Source organism: Myxine glutinosa, chromosome 2 (genome assembly GCF_964187855.1).
Source record: "Myxine glutinosa chromosome 2, kmMyxGlut1.1, whole genome shotgun sequence".
Classification (NCBI taxonomy): domain Eukaryota; kingdom Metazoa; phylum Chordata; class Myxini; order Myxiniformes; family Myxinidae; genus Myxine; species Myxine glutinosa.
The window spans coordinates 142,372,161-142,393,863 of record NC_136262.1 but is presented as its reverse complement, the minus strand read 5'-3'; the positions used below and the strand labels follow the sequence as shown (position 1 = coordinate 142,393,863).

Here is a 21,703-nt window from a genome sequence, read left to right as displayed (position 1 = left end):
GGCAGCCGGTCGGCCCAACCGCCGTCTTGAAGGCCGGCCATGAGCGCGGCCTTCATGGAGCGGTGGAATCGCTCGCACAACCCGTTGGCTTGAGGGTGGTAGGCCGTAGTACGGTTGAGCTTGACCCCCAGGTTGCGGGCGACCGTGCCCCACAGCTCGGAGGTGAACTGCGGTCCGCGGTCCGACGAGATGTCCGCCGAAGCGGGCGACCCAGGTGGCGATGAAAGCCTGTGCCACGTCGGCGGTGGTGGTGGAGATGAGGGGAATGGCCTCCGGCCACCTGGTGGTCCTGTCCACCATGGTGAGCAGGTGTGTGAACCCCCGTGATGGGGGGAGGGTGCCCACCAGATCCACATTGACGTGGTCGAAACGTCGTTCGGGCACGGTGAACGGTGCCAGCGGGGCCTGGGTGTGTCGGTGGACCTTGGCCTGTTGGCAGGCTGTGCAGGTGCTGGTCCAATCGCGGACGTCCCGTCGAAGGCCGTGCCAGATGAATCGCGCCGACACCAGCTTCTGGGAAGCTTTCCGGCCCGGGTGGGAAAGGCCGTGGAGGGAGGCGAAGATGCGGTGTTGCCAGGTAACGGGCACGATGGGGCGAGGCTGGCCTTGGGAGACGTCGCAGAGCAGGACAGTGTCCACGAAGGGGATGTCGGCCAGGCGGAGGCCCGTGTCCGCCGCCCGGAGGGCTTGCACCGTGGTGTCGGTGGTTTGGTCCGCCGCCATAAGCGCGAAGTCCACGCCGAGGTGGACCACGTTCGCGCTGGCCCGAGAAAGACAGTCGGCCACGGCGTTGTTTTTGCCGGCGACGTGCCGGATGTCCGTGGTAAACTCTGACACGGCGGAGAGGTGGCGCTGTTGGCGGGCCGACCACGGCTCCGTGACCTTGGCCATTGCGTAAACCAACGGCTTGTGTTCGACGAACGCCGTGAAGGGTCGGCCCTCCAGGAGGTGGCGGAAATGGCGAACGGCCAGGTGCAGACAGAGGAGCTCATGGTCAAACGTGCTATATTTGAGCTCGTTTGGCCGGAGCTGCCGGCTGAAAAAAGCGAGTGGCTGCCAAACCCCGTTCACCCATTGCTCATGTACGGCGCCCACCGCGTAGTCAGAGGCATCCGTGGTGAGGGCGATGGGAGCGCTGAGCACCGGGTGAGCGAGGAGTGTTGCGTCGGCGAGGGCCCGCTTTGAGCTTTGGAAGGCCGCGTCCATTGCTGCGGACCAGACGATGTCGTGCTTGGCCGGCTTGCCCCGGAGGGCTTCGTAGAGGGGCCGCATGAGTTGAGCAGCGCGGGGCACGAAGCGGTGATAGAAATTCACCATTCCCAGGAATTCCTGCAGGGCCTTTATGGAGTGGGGACGTGGAAACGTGGTGATGGCCTCGACCTTGGTTGGCAGCGGCACGGCCCCGTTCTTGGTGATGTGGTGGCCCAAAAAAATCAATGGCCGTCGTGCCGAAGTGGCATTTGGCTGGGTTGACGATGAGGCCGTGCTCGCTGAGGCGCCCGAACTGTGTTCGGAGGTGGAGGAGGTGCTCGGCCCGGGACGTGCTGGTGACGATGTCGTCCAGGTAAACGAAGAGGAACAGCAGGTCACTCAGCACGCCGTCCAAGCGCTGGAATGCCTGAGCCGCGTTCTTGAGGCCAAACGGCATCCGTAGGAATTCGAATAAGCCGAACGGCGTGATGACGGCCGTTTTAGGGACGTCGGCCGCCCTGACAGGTACCTGGTGATATCCCCGTATGAGAGCGATTTTTGAAAAAAATGACTCGTCCTGCCAGACGGGCGGAGAAGTCTTGGATGTGCAGGATCGGATACCTGTCGGGGGCGGTAGCGTCAAGGCAGCGGTAGTCGCCACATGGGCGCCAGCCGCCCCCTGGTTTTGGGACGATGTGTAGTGGCGAAGCCCACACGCTATCGGAGCGCCGCACGATGCCGAGGTGTTCCAAAGCGTCGAACTCGGCTTTGGCCACGGCGAGCTTGGCTGGTTCGAGGCAGCGGCCTCTGGCGTAGACAGGCGGGCCCGTGGTTGGTATGTGGTGCTCGATCCCATGTCGTACTGCGACGGCCGAAAACGTCAGCCGCGTGAGGGCCGGGAACTCCGTGAGCAGGCGAGCAAACTCGTTCGCCGCCGGGAGGGCGCATGCCAACTCGGTCGGAGCGGAGCTGCTCAATGTGCATACCAGGGAGCTGAAGGTCTCGGCGTTGATGAGGCGACGCCGTTGGACGTCCACCAGCAGTCCGTGTGCGCAGAGGAAGTCGGCACCTAGCAGAGCCATGGGCACGCTGGCGGTTACAAAAGTCCAAGTAAAGCGTTGGCTGCCGAAGCAGAGGGTGACGTTGCACGGCCGAAGGTGCAGATGGCCGATCCGTTGGCCGCAACCAAGGAGGGGGCCGCAAACCGCAGACTGCCTGTCCTGATCGGAGGTGGGTATGACGCTCAGTTGGGCGCTGGTGTTGCACAGGAAGCGCCGCCCGGACGCTTTGTCTGTGATGAAAAGTAAGTTGCCCGTGTGACCGGCGCTCATGGCTGGTAATGAACGCCGGCCCGGCCGTTTCCCGGCCTGCCGAAGGTGCACGGGGGTCGGCATGTCCGGGCCTTCTGTCCGAACCTGGCATGATAGTAACACCACGCTTGGTCAGGTGGAGGCCCCCGTCATGCTGGAGGTGGTCGGCTCGGCGTTGCGGCCGCCAATTGCGTCGGCAGTTCGGTCGTCGACCGTGCCGGGTGCTCGGGCGCCATGGGCGTTGCGTCGGACGGCAGTGGGCCCCAGGTCGCTGCTGCAATGCGTTGGCCTGCCGTGGAGATCTTGTCGGCTTCCTTGGCGAGGGCGCGGGGATCCGTGATCGTGCTCGCCAGGGCGAGGCGTACCGGGCTAGGCAGCTGACGGAGGAACAGCTCCCGGAACAGGAATGCCGGAGAGTGCTCGCCGAGCAGCGAAAGCATGTAGTCCATTCGCTCGGACGGGCGCGTGTCGCCGAGCTCGGGCAGGTTGAGCAGGCGCCGTGCGCGTTCCGCCGATGGGAGGGCGAAAGCGTCGGAGGAGCTTTTTAATCGTGCCGTATTTGTCAGTGGCTGGCGGGCTCTCGAGGAGGCTCAGGGCGCGGGCCGCGGTGGCTGAACCGAGCGCTGCTACCACATGGTGGAAGCGGGTGTCGTCGGCCGTGATGCCTCGCAGGGCGAACAGGGAGTCCGCCTGGGCGAACCAAACCGCCGCATGAGCCTCCCAGAAGGTAGCCAGTTTAAGGGCAACTGCCGTGTCCATGTCGGTAGGTCACCAATGAAGGAGCTGTGCTCCCATGTAATCGGAAGAATGGACGTGACAAAAAGCTGGAATTCGTCCGAGTTTATTGTCACAAAACAACTCGGGTACTCTGAAAAGCCCGTTTATCGGGCAGCAATATATATATATACACACATTATCCCGGAGCGTTTGCCCGGGAAAGGCGAGAGGGGGCGTGGCCGGGCGTCCTGGACGAGCCCGGCATGGTGATCGCTCCGCGTCCTTGGTAGGTGCAAGGCGATTGTGTAAACCCAGCGGTAGCCGCTACAAAAGTATATTTATTTGTTTTTTCTCCGTGCCAAAAAAAACTTTGCACCTTTATCTCCAAAAGAGTTGTGTAGAAAAGATTGAGACATGTCTCATTGCAAAGAACTCTCCATGCAGAATAACATGTGAATGACGATGTCATAGGTGCCTCCATTGACGTCATAATTAGACAAGTACAAAAACTTCATTTGATTAGGATGAAATTTCTTGAGCATCATCTCGATAAGCAATAAATTGATACAGGGAAAAATGACGTCATAGGTCACATGATTCGGCCGCCATGTTGTTTTAAGAGAATAGCCTAATAAAAAAACGCTTAAACATTTTCTCCAACGACTGAACAGATCGATGTCAAACTTTGCATGCATAATCACATACCCATGACGAACATAGTTCAGCGACCATGACGTCATAAGTCACGTTTTAGTTGCTATGACGTTTTGAAGCATAAACCTTTAAATATATATCTCTTCCCTCATTTTTGAAGATGTCGAGTGGAAACTTCAGAAACATGTTCTGCATGTGTGGATGCTAAAATTGTCGTTTGGAATTTGCGATAGGTCACATGATTTGGCAGCGATAAATAATTCAACGGCAAACATAAAAACCTCATCTATTGAACCGCTTCATTGATCAACGTGAAACGAATTTAGAGGTGGTTAAGTGGAATAAGACTATAAAATATCAACATGATTGGTTGTTTGGTTTGGCAGCCATTAATAATTGAATGGGAATATCAAAAAAAAAAAAAAAAAAAATTCCCTTCAGCCACGTGATCGATCACCATGAAACTTTAAACTAATGTTCCCCTTAAACAAGGGGAACAAGTGTTTAAAATTTCAACATGATTGGTTGCACAGTCTGTAAGGTAGCATTTGTTGTGTGAAGAAGAAGAAACTACATTTTATCTTCTCCAGCTAAGTGACTTTTTGGTGTAGCTTAATTATGATGAAAGTGGAGTTGTAGCAAAGCGTGTCCAATTAAAGTGGTGTTGGATCAAAGCGTGTCCAATTGAAGTGGTGTTGGATCAAAGCGTGTCCAATTAAAGTGGTGTTGGATCAAAGCGTGTCCAATTGAAGTGGGGTTGGATCAAAGCGTGTCCAATTGAAGTGGGGTTGGATCAAAGCGTGTCCAATTGAAGTGGGGTTGGATCAAAGCGTGTCCAATTAAAGTGGGGTTGTAGCAAAGCAGGAAGGCGGAGGAAATCGGTCATCACTGCCAGCAGTTATAAAGTGGCAGTTCCAGTTTAATTTTGATGCTTGTATTTTCATCAAGATTAGTTTGAGTATAATGCAGATGCTAATTGGATTTGCAATTTGTGATTACCATTGGTTAAGGTTCTATGGTAGGTGGTTCCCATATCCCTGGCTTAACACTTCTGATCAGAGGCCAGTTTACCTGACGTACACCAAATCGACCATCTTGTCGTTTTCTCATTGGTTAATTGTGATTTTTATGTTGATACCTTCTTTTATTTTGCAGTTTCACACCATAGTATGTATAATATGATTATGCAACTCCGACACCCTTCACCATGGCCTTCATGGTCCCTTTTACACTGCTTGTTGAGGGGTGAGAAATTGACAAGTTGTTAATTTGGCATCCAACAGGTCTCACTGATCTTGCAATCCTGACCATGTTTAGCCCCAATCTGCTACATTTGCATTAAAACGTTTTTGCCATGCATCATGTTATAAATATCATGTCATGAAACGAAACGTGTCATGAAGACTGGAGTGCATAAGTGGGTTTGATGAATTTCCTTTGTCATGAAGGAATAGTTTGCAATCTGTAGGCCATTTCTTTTAACACAAACCGAGTGGCCTTAAAGGCTTTGTGGTGGGCAATATCTCATTTTAAAAAACCCATCAAAGGTGTTTTTCGTTCCCCAACAGGACAGATGTCAACCTGCCCTTTGCACACTTTGGGGAGGGGGTGAGGGGTGAGGGCAGAGGCTCCCAATTTGGTCAAAAATCAGACTTTTCAGATTGAATTGTGATTCTTCCTGTTTTATTGCTATATTTTAATATATCTGATTTTCTTATCAGGGTACAGTTTTTCTGTGGCTGCCAAAAGGCCTATTTCTTTTTGCTGCCCTGTACACTATTGGGAACGTCACATCACTTTGCAGGTATGCACAATGTGCTCTGAATATCTTCCTTGCAGTTGATTTGAGTTGTGGTCCCAATGTTACTTTACATTTTTCTGTTCTTCCCCAGCACATTCTTTCTTGTAGGCCCAGTGAAACAGTTCCAGAAAATGTTTGAACCAACACGCCTCATCGCCACAATCGTGATGCTGGTAACATTGTATTGGCATTCTTATGTTTGCGTGTGTGCGTGTATATATATATATATATCTATATTATAATAGCCGTAGATGATTCTGTCTGTCTGTCTGTCTGTCTATCTGTTGGGTGTCTGTCCGGGGTGTGGCTTACTCGGTTTGCAGAGTAGCTCCACCCATAGCTCCACCCATTCTGGGAGTGGCTATAAACAAATATCCACCATTTTATTAACTCGCATAGCTTTGAGTCCTGTTTTGTAGGCCCGTGGTGTCTTGCTCTCCCCCAGTTTTATTTCAAATCAAATTCGATAAATCATTTCATTTTTCACAGTCGCTAACATAGTTTTAGACTCGGTTGAAAAAAAACGGGAAGAAAATCCGATGAAAGTTGCCGTTTATAGAACGAAATGAATTCTCAAAGGCCTGTAACTTCAAGGCCATTGAGTCTCTCTCACGCCTTTATCTCCAATCTAACTCACCATATGATTTCATTTTTATCGATGGTTTTACTTTTAGACTCGGTGTCAGCAATAATTGAGAACAATCCACACACGCGGGAAAATGCAGAGATATATTTTTTAAAATCGCGTCATGGTGTATCATACACCGCCCAACATGACACCGCCGGCAATGTGTCGATATATATTAAAAATTCGCTTTTGCTTTTCCGTTATGATATATTACTATTTCGTTTGATGATAGTCGTCACAAAAACGTCAACAATGATGCCGACATATATTTCTTCGTTTTTATTTCATTCAACATATTAGCCGGAAGTAAAATATGTTTCAGGAAATTACCGAGATATTTCTTCGTTTTTTTTATTAGTTATGTGCGCATACACTTTAAATAGGTTTATTTGAAATCTTTAATTTTCCACAAACATTCCACACACGCGGGAAAATGCAGAGATATATTTTTTAAAATCGCGTCATGGTGTATCATACACCGCCCAACATGACACCGACGGCAATGTGTCGATATCTATTTTAAATTCGATATATCATTTCATTTTTCACAGTCGCTAACATAGTTTTAGACTCGGTTGAAAAAAAACGAGAAGAAAATCCGATGAAAGTTGCCGTTTATAGAACGAAATGAATTCTCAAATGCCTGTAACTTCAAGGCCATTGAGTCTCTCTCACGCCTTTATCTCCAATCTAACTCACCATATGATTTCATTTTTATCGATGGTTTTAGAGTCGGTGTCAGCAATAATTGAGAACATTCCACACACGCGGGAAAATGCAGATATATTTTTTAAAATCGCGTCATGGTGTATCATACACCGCCCAACATGACACCGACGGCAACGTGTCGATATATATTAAAAATTCGCTTTTGCTTTTCCGTTAAGATATATTACTTTTTCGTTTGATGACAGTCGTCACAAAAACGTCAACAATGATGCCGACATATATTTCTTCGTTTTTATTTAATTCAACATTATTAGCCGGAAGTAAAATATGTTTCAGGAAATTACCGAGAGATATTTCTTCGTTTTTTAAAATTAGTTATGTGCGAATACACTTTAAATAGGTTTATTTGAAATCTTTAATTTTCCACAATATAATTTACTTGCCATTTATCATTTGATGATTACGAGACAAATTCCTCTTGAGGATCGTGACAATTCATGCGCTGCGTGGAAACTTCTATTTCCAAAATGAATGAGACGATCGATGAAGAACGCAGACTTGAACAGGATGCAGCAAGAAAACGAATGAGACGGGCGAACGAGTCCATCGACGAACGTCAATGCAAACTTGCGGGGTCACCCGTGGGAATCCCACGGGCATGGATGTGTGTGACATTTCGACATATTGAGTTAGATGCTGCACATTCATTTTTACAAAATGGTTACTGGCAAGTCATCAGATCCAGAAATGGTGTAAAAACCACCGTTTAGAGGCCATTTTTCCCCGCAAAGCGGGGGTTGGCCTTTTCGGGGACCGTGGTAGTTGTTGTTTTTTTGTCCCCTTTTTGAAGCAATGTTTTACGGCCGGATGCCCTTCCTGACGCCAACCCTTTTTGCCGCCTTCAACGACAAACAGGGAATTACCAGTGAACTGGTACTCAATTAGCCGACCTCGGAAGGATGACAGGCTGAGTCAACCCCCCTGGCATTAATTCGGCGATCGACCGAGATTCGAACCCAGGATCCTAAGCCGGCACCCTAGCCGCTAGCCCAACACCAGAAATGGTGTCATGAACACAATTTATTTACGCACAAGCACAAAAGCAAGACGGGCCGATTTCCGATTCCGACGGGCCGACGGGCGAGACGGGCCGATTTCCGATTCCGACGGGCCGATTTGGAGCAAGAAAAAGAACGAGACGGGAGAAAAAGGAGAGAAACGAGACGGGGAAAGCCGATTGGAGAGGCGAGTGAGGCGCGATTGGAGAGGAGTGTGAGGCGCGATTGGAGAGGAGTGTGAGGCACGATTGGAGAGGAGTGTGAGGCGTGATTGGAGAGGAGTGTGAGGCACGATTGGAGAGGAGTGATTGGAGGGGAGTGTGAGGCACGATTGGAGAGGAGTGTGAGGCACGATTGGAGAGGAGTGTGAGGCGCGATTGGAGAGGAGTGTGAGGCGCGATTGGAGAGGAGTGTGAGGCGCGATTGGAGAGGCGTGTGAAGGATTGGAGAGGAGAGGAGTGTGAGGGATTGGAGAGGTGAGGGATTGGAAAGGAGAGGGATGTGAGGGTTTGGAGAGGAGAGGAGTGCTAGGTGGAGAGAGGAGAGTGTCAGGTGGAGACAGGAGAGTGTCAGGTGGAGACAGGAGAGTGTCAGGTGGAGAGGAGTGAGGGGTCACATATTATGTGAAATAACTAAATTCACACCATTTCTGGATCTGATGACTTGCCAGTAACCATTTTGTAAAAATGAATGTGCAGCATATAACTCAATATGTCGAAATGTCACACACATCCATGCCCGTGGGATTCCCACGGGTGACCCCGCTAGTATATATATAATATGTGTGATACAGTTTTTGGTGAAGCTAATCATGACAATTGGATTAGAACTGCACTCTTCGGCATCATGACGTCGACCAGTTTTTGCCTCCGTCCACATTAAGTCGTTGTACATTCTTGTACCAAGTTTGATTTAAATCTCGTTGTTCTCAAGTATCACATTTTTACCTGACATGACCTCTGACCTTTATGCCGAAACCTAATCAGTTCATCTTTGCATCATAATATATACTTGTATCAAGTTTGTGCAAAATCCCATCAATGGTTCACAAGTTAGCTTGGTAACGGGACCTTTGACCTCTTGCCCCCAAAATCTAATCGATTCATCTCTGCATCATAATATATAACTATACCAACTTTGGTCAGCATCCCATCACTGGTTCAAGTTATTGTAGTTACAGGATTTTTACCTAACATGACCTCTGACCTTTGGCCTTTGACCTCATGACCCCAACATGTAATCATTTTATCGTTGCCTCATTTTACATACCTGAACCAAGTTTGACTTTGATCCCTTCAGCCGTTATGTTATCAGTAATGAAAACCTATTGGACGGATGGACGGACAACCCGAAAACATCATGCCTCGGATGACTGAAGGCATAAAAAAAAAAAAACTTTTGGTTGAAAACCTAATTTCACAGCAACCTGTGGTCAGATCCCAACAAACTCTCCTTATGGAATAACTGAACCATTGAGATGGGCCATTTCAAAAATGCTGGAAAAATTTGACCTTTGCAAGGCAAACCTGTTGCGGACATACAATCCACAGGTGATTTGGGGGAATGGTCGTCATTGCTGAGCCCAATGTTGAGTGTTAAATCCCTACGATGATTAATTGGGATAAAAGAAAATAAACTGCCTATATCCCCACGCTGCCCACTCCATAAAGTTGTTCAAGCCAATAACAGTTCGTACTCGATGCTGCCACAGATAGATAATTATTGCTGCAGCATTCCAAAGAGGCTGATTCTGATTCTCTTGGACCCGCAAATTTTCCCCTGTAATTGTGAATTGTCAGTCGTGAAAAATATGTTTTGGTGGATGACTGATAGACAAATAAACCAAATGGTCACCTCGGGGGAGGGTGTGGTTGTGGGTGTAGCATGCGGGAATCTGAAGCAAGTTGTGGATAAATGATCACATGGTTTACAGCTGTATGTAATTGTCTCTCCACAGATCTGCTTGGGTTGTACACTTTGTGCTGCATTTTGGGTGAGTGGAAGCACTTTGACCTTGTGGGGATTCAGGGAAGTCTGACGTTTGAGTGCTGCTGGCATGAATCCTATTTTATTTTATGAAATAGTAATTTTGTTATGTAACAGGTTCAGGTGGTACACAGGTGGTACACAGCTCCAATGGTTTGTCTTTCTCCTTTAAGAGACTTTTAAAAATCAATCTTTTTGTTCATTTGTTTTTAGTTTTGCCCTGACGGCACCTTTTTTTGTTTTTTCCCTATAGTGTCAAAGCTTTGTTGTGGAGCTCGAACATGAATTTTATAAACAAATATATATATACGTATATGGAGTGAATAAATTGGCCCTTAAACCCCTTCCCATTGGGTGTTTGTCACTTGCACGACACTTTGGTAGATATTTAGCAAATTGCATTCCTTATAGCAGCGAGGGTAGGACTGACCATCAGGCAGTTCCCCAAACTTTTGTTGTTGTTTTTGTTCAGCTGGTTTCAGGTTTATCTCCATATATTGGGCTGGCCACTGCAATTTTTCAATGTTGACCTTGAGAGGTCGACAGACAGGAAGGATGTAGGCCAAGATGCTTTTTTTTTTTGTAGCTGTGCATGGAAGGTTCCATACGTTAAAATTGCATCATCGCTGCTTGTGTGTCGCTGCCCAACAAGTACACGCTGCTTTGCATTGTCGGAAAATTATCCACAAATAACTGTCGTGTTTTCAAAGCTGTTCTTCAGGCTACTACATAAATTGCCATTCACAGCATCACTGCTGAGTGCTGCATCGGTAAAAAAAATAAAAAAAATAAGCAGGTGACCTGCTATGGCACAAATTGGCAATTTTATTGATTAACAATGTGCGTTTGTGTCAATACGTTGTGCCCAATGGATGAGATATTGCACAATGTAATTGTTATCTGAAGTCACTTGGTTCCTTTGTTGAATGTCTCCGGTAAGTTATTGTACACATTAATTTGCTTCCCTCTGTCATTGTGTGGCACGCAATGGTTTTAGAAGTGCGTAATGTTTTATTTAAGCATGCCAAGGTTGTTTGGTGTTTTTCATATGAACAGGACCGTCACACCTACTTCATGAAATTTTATCATTTTTTGGTGCTCAAGGCACCACCTGTTCACCCTTTCCAGTCATTGAAAGCATATTGAATCATCGTCATGCTGTTTACCTTTTGTCCTTCCAACCCACACACCCTAACCCACCTCCACCTCCTCCCCCTTCCCATCATTTGCAGTGGAAGACAAAAGGCCTTGCTCTACTGTTTTGCATCTTGCAGTTTCTGGCCATGACTTGGTATGGTCTTTTTCTGTGAATTAAAGCACGTAACGACCGAAACACTTTGATGTAGATGTTGATTTAACAGATTCTTTAGAATGCGCATATCGAGTGCCCTCCCATAAGTATTGGAACAGTGAAGTTAAATTTGTTATTTCTTTATACTCAAAAAATTTGAGGCAAGAGTACAGAAGGACATCTTTTATTTCTTGGTGTTTCTATACATCCATGTTTTACCATTTTAGAACAATAGCACTTTTTATGTTCAGTTCCCCCATTTTAGTTAAGTACAAGTATTGGAACAAATGACTGACAAGTGTTTCTTGTTTTATTAATTGTTCACACAAGAGCTGTGAATGTTTAGTCTTGGTTTTTGTATTTGATTTTTTTTTTTTTCTTTGGAGTCAGTTGGCAGAAATCAGCATTAAGACCAGAGAACTGTCTGAAAGGTAAGTGAGCAATTTGGAAGCTAAAATAACAAAATAATTAGAACCATAGCAAATACCGGGTGTTCCAAAAAGACCCAGACAGCTTTGGTTGTTATATTTAGAACCACAAATGATGCAATGATACAGAAACTCATAGTTTTTGTGCACAACATCAATACACTTTAAAGTGAGCTCCATTTGTCATGCGTAGGACATCAAGGTGGTACATGAGTGATTGCCATGTTCAGCTGAGGATGTTTGCATCCACCAGAGCGCATGCAGCTGTGATCCGAGAATGAAGATACTGCAGTTTTGTCACCTTGGTGTTGTAAACCACATCTTTGACAAATCCGACGGAAAAAAAAATCAAGGGGGTTTTGTCTGGTGATCATGGGTTGGTCCATCTCAGCCAATCCAGCGACCTTGGAAGTTTTCATTCAGGATGGCTCGAATGACGAAGGCCCAGTGAGGGAGAGAGCTGTCCTGTTGAAAAATATCAGGTTGCAGATCTTCAATCTGTGGGAAGGTGAATCCTTCCAACATGTTCATGTCAATTGTTGAAGTCACTGTGTCCTCCGCAAAGAAAAACAGACCCACCAAGTGGTCATGGAGAAGGCCACACCACACATTGACCTTCAGTCAGTCGCATATGTGTTCAATGACCACATAGGGTTTTTAGAGCCCCAGATCCTCACATTGTGCTGGATGACATTCCCCGATACATGAAAGCAAGCTTCCTTTGTGAGCATGACTTTTTTGAGGTAATCTTCATCCCCTATGTGAGTGAGCATTTCCCAGGTAAACGCCTTGCATTTGGGTCCGCCATTTGTTTTGAGTTCCGGCAGTATCTGCACCTTGTAGGCATAAAACTTCAGTCTTTTATGTAAAATCCTGTGTACAGTGGTGGTTGGTAGTCCTAGTTCTCTGGATGCACATTAGATTGATTTTTCTGGGACTTTGTTGAAATGTTTCACGCACTCCAACATCTGCTGCACTTGTGCTTGGTTGACTGGTACCTTTGTTTCTGACAACTTCCAGTCTCCTTAAACCTCTGGTACAACTCTCTCACACTCGTCCACGATGGAGGATTCCTTCCATACCTTGTACGGAAATTCCGCTGAACTTGCGTGTCGGATCTCATCTCGATGAACCATTTGATGCACTGAGCTTTCTCCTGTGGAGTCGCCATTTTGTTTTGCAATAAACCACCAGACCTGAAAATATAGAACTGAGTTTCTATCATATAAAATAAAGGGTATCGTTGTATCATTTGTGGTACTAAATATATTGACAACCAAAGTTGTATGGGTCTTTATGAAACCCTGTACAACAATTTGGAATATCTTGAAAAAGAAAAAAAACCCCACAACTGTACTTGGCAATAGACAACATGTACAGGTCGGCCAAGGGAAACAACTGCAGTTGACAGGAAAAAAATTAAAAATCGGAGCTGTGAATAAAACCTCAAACTGTCAGTGACATCAACAACCACTGGAGTGTAGGGGTGGAAGTATCGCAATGTACCTCTCGGCACCAAAAATAGGTCAGATTAGAATGTTCTAAGACGTACAGAGCTGAGCCAGTGAGTTCTGGAACAAAGATGTATGGATGGACAGGCGAGACTAAGATAATCCTTTACTGAAGCAATGGAAAGGTGACAGTGTGGAGAAGAAGGAGTTGCATTTGTTCCAAAGCATACTACTACCTCATCTGAAGCATGGTGGAGTGGAGGTCATGCCATGGTGTGGTTTTGCATGGCTGCCTCTGGAACTGGCTCGCTCATCTTTATTACCTCTTCCACCGAAGATGGATGGCGGTTGTTTTCACCAGTCTGTTTGTGAACAGAATATCAAGTTGTGGGCAGATTCAGACAAAAGTAGGTGGTAGAGTTGGGTAAATGACTAGAACAAGCCAATTTGATTTTGGTTAATGTCCGGATCCAGATCTTCCCCATCAGTGGGATACTAAACAAAACTGTTCAGCCTGGCAGAGGTATGCGCTGTACTGACGTTCTAGTTGAATATGTAACTGATTATGGCAGCAGCACAATAAATTTGGAAGTGTACAGAAATATTTTGTCTATGCATTTACAAGAAAATGTCGAAACTCACTGGGTGGTGCTTCACCATGCAGCAAGACAATGATCGAACACAACCAAAGAGGTCATCGGGGGAAAAAGTGGAAGGTTTTGGACTGGTCAAGTCGATCTCATGATTTAAATCCACTGGAGCATGAATTTCACTTGGAGGAGACTAAAGAAACCCCCTAAAACAAACCAATGAAAATGGCTGCAGGAAAGGCTTGGCAAAGATTCACAAAGGCAGATACCAAAAGGTCTGTAGGTAGGTCACATGCTCGATGCAGTTATTGCATGCAAGGGGTATGCAACCAAATACTAACTGGTATGACTTCAATTTACTTTAATATAATCTGTTCCAATACTTGTGCTTACCTAAAATGGGGGATGAACATAAGAGACCAAAAGATCCAGAAGACCCTTAAGGGCTGAAAAGACCCCAAGACCCAAACAATACACAGGACCCGAATTACCCCAAAGACCCGAATTACCCCTAAACCCAAAATACCCCAAAGATCCAGAGGACTCAAAAGATTCAAATGACCCAAAATACCCTGAGGAACCAATAGACCCAAAGACTATAAAGACCCAAAAGAAGAGTAATTGTTTTTTACATTGGAATTTTAGTCGGTGGCTTGCAAACCGAGCCTCAAGCCAAGATCGGTGTACAGAAGCGGTTTAAAAAAAATAATCATAATAGATACAAGGAGCAGGAAGGTGACATTCGCTGCACTTTATGTGCAACGCGAGCAAAGTAAAAGGAGTGTTCATTATGTCATTCATTCATTATATATTACATATAATATATTCTTTTATTCATTTATTTATATTCATATTCATATTGGTTCATTTAAGTCTGTAGGATCAGCCTGGCCAGCCATTTTATAAGTCTGTAGGATGTCAAATAAATAAAGATACCCAGCACACCTGACACTAGGCCGAGGCATCACACTTTGGCATGCTCACGAGACTGCGCCATTAAACAAACTGTTCCAACCTGTCATTTTTGATACGCTTTATACTAGTACTGTATATATAATTTTTATTTTAATGTATATAATTTGTATTGAAAAGCATTAAATTTATGAATACTGATGGTTGGTTCAACGTTTTGCAATGCCAGACAACATGTATTGCTTTTGGGGTTTTTTTTCCTTGAATTTAGTGGGATATTCCATGAGAATTGCATTTGAGAAATCCCCACAGACGAGGCTCGCTGCTCGACACGAATGCTATTTAAAGGCCATTTGTAGTTTCAAAATTTTAACTCCTGATGGTGCAATACAAAGTTGTAATTAGATTATACACTTTAAATACAATGAAGCACCGTTTTCCCCTTCACAGGAATGAGGCTCATGGAAGAGCACGATATAATTGACCATGGAATAAACAAACAAGAAAAGTGGAGGGGGAAGGAAAAGAGCAAGTAAAATGATTGAGTTGGAAAAGGTTATTGGGCTGATGAACATCTATGGATAGGAGATTGTGGTATCACTAGTCTTGAAGCTCTCGAGGACAGGGTGTAATGGATCGCCTCTGGAAGGTGATTCCGTGCACGGGCAAAGTGAAGAATAGGGTCGGTGTGTCGTCCGCCTGCATTTTGAAGTTTAATCAGGAGAGGTAAGTGAAAGGTGTTCATCCTGGAGTAGTTGGTGAGGGTCGGCAGACAGGGTGGAGAGAGCAATGTTTGAGAAGAGACTGTCAACCAGACCACCAACCTGCCTGCCGCGTGGGAGCAACAGACTTTGTGCTTCAGCCTCATCACAGGAGATGCCACAGAATCCAGGAGGGCAGACATATGCGGTGTTGGGGTGTCACAGTGCAGAGCAGTAATCCATTGAACTATGGACAAAGGCAAAGGCCTTTTGGCATAACATGGACTGGACCATTTTTATTACATGCCTCCGCTCTATTTTACAACCTCCAACTATTCCACCTTCTTGTGGAATTGGCCGTTAGACCGATCTTTTTAGCCCGTCTGACCCATCTTGCCATTTTAAGGTGGCAGTTAGCTTCCAACTTTTGTTTTCTTCAAGGTTAGTCATATTTTGATTCTACCCATTGAGCAAATAAATGGGTAATTTTGTGAGATGTTGCAGAACTATTTGTGGGTCCAATTAGCCCATAGTTTTTCAAGGCCTGAACTGCCAATTTGTTAACGTATTATTGGTGTGCATATTAGCTTTTGATAGCATATTCCTGATGAGCATATTAGCTTTTGATAGCATATTCCTGATGAGCATATTAGCTTTTGATGACGTATTTCTAGTGTGCACATTAGCTTTTGATAGCATATTCCTGATGTGCATATTAGCTTTTGATAGCATATTCCTGATGAGCATATTAGCTTTTGATAGCATATTCCTGATGAGCATATTAGCTTTTGATAACGCATTACTGATGTGCATATTAGCTTTTGATAGCATATTCCTGATGTGCATATTAGCTTTTGATAACATATTCCTGATGTGCATATTAGCGTTTGATAACATATTCCTGATGTGCATATTAGCTTTTGATAACACATTACTGATGTGCATATTAGCTTTTGATAACACATTCCTGATGTGCATATTAGCTTTTGATAGCATATTCCTGATGTGCATATTAGCTTTTGATAACATATTCCTGATGTGCATATTAGCTTTTGATAACACATTACTGATGTGCATATTAGCTTTTGATAACATATTCCTGATGTGCATATTAGCTTTTGATAGCATATTCCTGATGTGCATATTAGCTTTTGATAACATATTCCTGATGTGCATATTAGCTTTTGATAACACATTACTGATGTACATATTAGCTTTTGATAACATATTCCTGATGTGCATATTAGCTTTTGATGACGTATTTCTGGTGTGCATATTAGCTTTTGATAGCATATTCCTGATGTGCATATTAGCTTTTGATAATGTATTTCTAGTGTGCATATTAGCTTTTGATAGCATATTCCTGATGTGCATATTAGCTTTTGATAGCATATTCCTGATGAGCATATGAGCTTTTGATAACGTTTTCCTGATGTGCATATTAGCTTTTGATAACGTGTTCCTGGTGTGCATATTAGCTTTTGATAGCATATTCCTGATGTGCATATTAGCTTTTGATAGCATATTCCTGATGTGCATATTAGCTTTTGATGTATTTCTGATGTGCATATTAGCTTTTGATAGCATATTCCTGATGTGCATATTAGCTTTTGATAGCATATTCCTGATGTGCATATTAGCTTTTGATAACATATTCCTGATGTGCATATTAGCTTTTGATGTATTTCTGATGTGCATATTACCTTTTGATAGCATATTCCTGATGTGCATATTAGCTTTTGATAGCATATTCCTGATGTGAATATTAGCTTTTGATAGCATATTCCTGTTGTGCATATTAGCTTTTGATAGCATATTCCTGTTGTGCATATTAGCTTTTGATAGCATATTCCTGATGTGCATATTAGCTTTTGATAGCATATTCCTGATGTGCATATTAGCTTTTGATAGCATATTCCTGATGTGCATATTAGCTTTTGATAACATATTCCTGATGTGCATATTAGCTTTTGATGATGTATTCCTGATGTGCATATTAGCTTTTGATGATGTATTTCTGATGTGCATATTAGCTTTTGATAGCATATTCCTGATGTGCATATTAGCTTTTGATAGCATATTCCTGATGTGCATATTAGCTTTTAATGATGTATTCCTGATGTGCATATTAGCTTTTGATAGCATATTCCTGATGTGCATATTAGCTTTTGATGACGTATTTCTGATGTGCATATTAGCTTTTGATGACGTATTTCTGATGTGCATATTAGCTTTTGATAGCATATTCCTGATGTGCATATTAGCTTTTGATAGCATATTCCTGATGTGCATATTAGCTTTTGATAGCATATTCCTGATGTGCATATTAGCTTTTGATGACGTATTTCTGATGTGCATATTAGCTTTTGATAGCGTATTCCTGATGTGCATATTAGCTTTTGATGACGTATTCCTGATGTGCATATTAGCTTTTGATGGTGTATTCCTGATGTGCATATTAGCTTTTGATGGTGTATTTCTGATGTGCATATTAGCTTTTGATAGCATATTCCTGATGTGCATATTAGCTTTTGATGATGTATTCCTGATGTGCATATTAGCTTTTGATGATGTATTCCTGATGTGCATATTAGCTTTTGATAACATATTCCTGATGTGCATATTAGCTTTTGATAGCATATTCCTGATGTGCATATTAGCTTTTGATAGCATATTCCTGATGTGCATATTAGCTTTTGATGACGTATTTCTGATGTGCATATTAGCTTTTGATGGCATATTCCTGATGTGCATATTAGCTTTTGATGACTTATTCCTGATGAGCATATTAGCTTTTGATGTATTTCTGATGTGCATATTAGCTTTTGATAGCATATTCCTGATGTGCATATTAGCTTTTGATGGCATATTCCTGATGTGCATATTAGCTTTTGATGACTTATTCCTGATGTGCATATTAGCTTTTGATGACGTATTTCTGATGTGCATATTCGCTTTTGATGGCATATTCCTGATGTGCATATTAGCTTTTGATGTATTTCTGATGTGCATATTAGCTTTTGATAGCATAATTCTGATGTGCATGTTCGCTTTTGATAGCATATTCCTGATGTGCATATTAGCTTTTGATAGCATATTCCTGATGTGCGTATTAGCTTTTGATGATGTATTTCTGATGTGCATATTAGCTTTTGATGGCATATTCCTGATGTGCATATTAGCTTTTGATGACTTATTCCTGATGTGCATGTTAGCTTTTGATAGCATATTCCTGATGTGCATATTAGCTTTTGATAACGTGTTCGTGGTGTGCATATTAGCTTTTGATAACGTGTTCCTGGTGTGCATATTGGCTTTTGTCCCGTGCTGCTATTTGTTATCGTTTTCTTGGTGTGCATATTGGCTTTTGTCCTGAACTGGCAATTTAACGTATTCTTGGTGTGCATATTGGCTTGTGTCCCGTGCTGCCATTTTGTTAACTTATTCCTGGTGTGCATATTATGAACTTAGTTTTGATATATCGTTGTATTTATTTGACTTTGCACAAATGGAAACTTTGCTTGCACCAGTCGCCCAGTTAATGGGTCACATAAGCGATTTAAACGTGTTTTGAACATGTTACCAATTTTTTGTGCTAACGATGTGTTATTCTGCTTGTATTTTCAGGTACAGTTTATCGTTTATTCCTTATGCAAGGTGGGTGTAAAACTGTCCTTGTGCGTTCTCTTGGATATTATTAATAATTGTGAAAAACAGTTTACAGATGTTTATTTTTATTTTTTTACAGAAATGCTGTGAAGAAGCTCTTTTCTACCTGTATTGAATGAAGATCGAGTAATTCCGACTCGTGTTTTCTTGCACATTTTTTGTCCTTTCCCAGTTCTTTTTGTCATGGGCCGTTTTTCCCCGAGGTTCCCTAATGGATTTACAACTGTAGCCAAATGAATCGAGGTACGGTTTGACTAGAGGGTGGTTCAGTTTTTTTTTGTGCTCCTTCCATGAGGACTTCCTCTGCCACGAACTTTGTGTGTTGGTGCTTTTGTGCGGTTGTATAGTTTGGACACTTGATTCATGGCACTGATAGAAAAATACTCGTGTACGTGTCTCCTCGAAGCACAAATTTGGCTGGTATGTATGACCACGTGTTTGTGTAATTAAATGCATTTGATAACTCCTTTTTATCTTATTTTTATTACTTGCAAAATCGAAGATTTTTCAAGTACAGTGGAACCTTGACTTACGAGTTTAATTCGTTCCGTGACCGAGCTCGTAACTCAAATTGCTCGTTTCTCAAATCAAATTTCCCCATTAAAATGCATTGAAATGCTATTAATCCGTTCCAGCCCGCCAAAAACCACACCAATTTTTTTTTAAATATACAGTATATATAAAAATATCTCGCGCTTTATATTTCACCTGTATGCAGCATACAAGTTGGCAGGATGGCCTGGACTGGAGGTACGCACACTTGACTCTAAAGTCTAAACTGTCCAGCCTGGGTTTGAATCCCGACCCAGCTATAACCTGTCATGGGTGAATCACAGGCAGGGCGATTCATCAATGTGTGTACCGCTAAACTGGGCGCCCCGTTTGCGTCCCATTAGTTGTTGGATGTTAAGGATCTCACCGTGTTTTCCACAAAGAGAAGGCGAGCTATCGCCGGCACTCTGAACAAGTTGTGGCCTGGCATGCTCTTCTCCTCTGCCGTTATATACGTACTCCTCGGCACCTCGCTCATGTTTTTCGACGATTGCGTGTTTTATATCCAAGCACAAGTTTTATATAAAACATGACGATTGCGTATTTTATATCCACAAGTTGTGGCCTGGCATGCTCTTCTCTGCCGTTATATACGTCCTCCTCGACACCTCGCTCATGTTTTTCGACGATTGCGTGTTTTATATCCAAGCACAAGTTTTATATAAAACACGACGATTGCGTGTTTTATATCCACAAGTTGTGGCCTGGCATGCTCTTCTCCTCTGCCATTATATACGTCCTCCTCGACACCTCGCTCATGTTTTTCGACGATTGCGTGTTTTATATCCAAGCACATCATCCTCTTCTTCTTCTCAGCACTGCACTTGCCACTCACTTTCTTAGGCCCCATGGTTAAAACTAAGAAATTTTCCGAAATAACCAAAATGCGAAAACAAAAATGCAGCGCTATACGACAGAGATACGTACTGTACTTGCACGGCAAGATAACCACGTGACCAGAACCCACCTGGCGGCGTAAACTCGAAATAACCAAAATGCGAAAACAAAAATGCAGCGCTATACGACAGAGATACGTACTGTACTTGCACGGCAAGATAACCACGTGACCAGAACCCACCTGGCGGCGTAAACTCGAAATAACCAAAATGCGAAAACAAAAACACTGACAAGTGCGAAAAGTGGTTTTTCAACACTATCACAAGTGCAAAAAGTGTTTTTTCCACACTAATACAAGTGCAAAAGTGGTTTCCTGCACCAACACAATTGCGAAAAATGGTTTTTCAACACTAACACAAGTGCGAAAAGTGGGTTTTCAACACTAACACAAGAGCGAAAAGTGGTTTTTCAACACTATCACAAGTGCAAAAAGTGTTTTTTCCACACTAATACAAGTGCAAAAGTGGTTTCCTGCACCAACACAAGTGGGAAAAGTGTATTTTCAACACTAACACAAGTGCGAAAAGTGGGTTTTCAACACTAACACAAGAGCGAAAAGTGGTTTTTCAACACTATCACAAGTGCAAAAAGTGGTTTTTCAACACTAACACAAGTGCGAAAAGTGGTTTTTCAACGCTAACACAAGTGCGAAAAGTGGTTTTTCCACACTAATACAAGTGCAAAAGTGGTTTCCTGCACCAACACAAGTGCGAAAAGTGGTTTTTCAACACTAATACAAGTGCAAAAGTGGTTTCCTGCACCAACACAAGTGCGAAATTGGTTTTTCAACACTAACACAAGTGCGAAAAGTGGTTTTTGTACACTATCACAAGTGCAAAAAGTGTTTTTTCCACACTAATACAAGTGCAAAAGTGGTTTCCTGCACCAACACAAGTGGGAAAAGTGGATTTTCAACACTATCACAAGTGCAAAAAGTGTTTTTTCCACACTAATACAAGTGCAAAAGTGGTTTCCTGCACCAACACAAGTGGGAAAAGTGGATTTTCAACACTAACACAAGTGTGAAAAGTGGGTTTTCAACACTAACACAAGTGCGAAAAGTGGTTTCCTTCACCAACACCAGTGCGAAAAGTGGTTTTTCAACACTAACACAAGTGCGAAAAGTGGGTTTTCAACAGTAACACAAGTGCGAAAAGTGGCTTCCTTCACCAACACTAACACAAGTGCGAAAAGTGGT

At 43.7% G+C, this 21,703-nt stretch overlaps 1 protein-coding gene across 2 annotated transcripts in view; it reads left to right on the top strand.

The window, feature by feature from the left end:
• LOC137413525 (vesicle transport protein SFT2B) overlaps nt 1–19,524 on the top strand; it is a 33,289-nt gene extending 13,765 nt beyond the window's left edge. The window contains exons 3-8 of one of the 2 annotated variants that reach the window (XM_068098947.2): nt 5,594–5,676; nt 5,765–5,846; nt 9,986–10,021; nt 11,247–11,305; nt 19,015–19,044; nt 19,136–19,524. In XM_068098947.2, coding sequence (XP_067955048.1) covers nt 5,594–5,676; nt 5,765–5,846; nt 9,986–10,021; nt 11,247–11,305; nt 19,015–19,044; nt 19,136–19,175 — 330 coding nt within the window. In that variant the 3' untranslated portion in view covers nt 19,176–19,524. The remainder of the gene's footprint in view (nt 1–5,593; nt 5,677–5,764; nt 5,847–9,985; nt 10,022–11,246; nt 11,306–19,014; nt 19,045–19,135) is intronic. The other variant, XM_068098948.2, reaches the window with a different exon arrangement.
• The last annotated feature ends 2,179 nt before the right edge of the window (nt 19,525–21,703 follow it).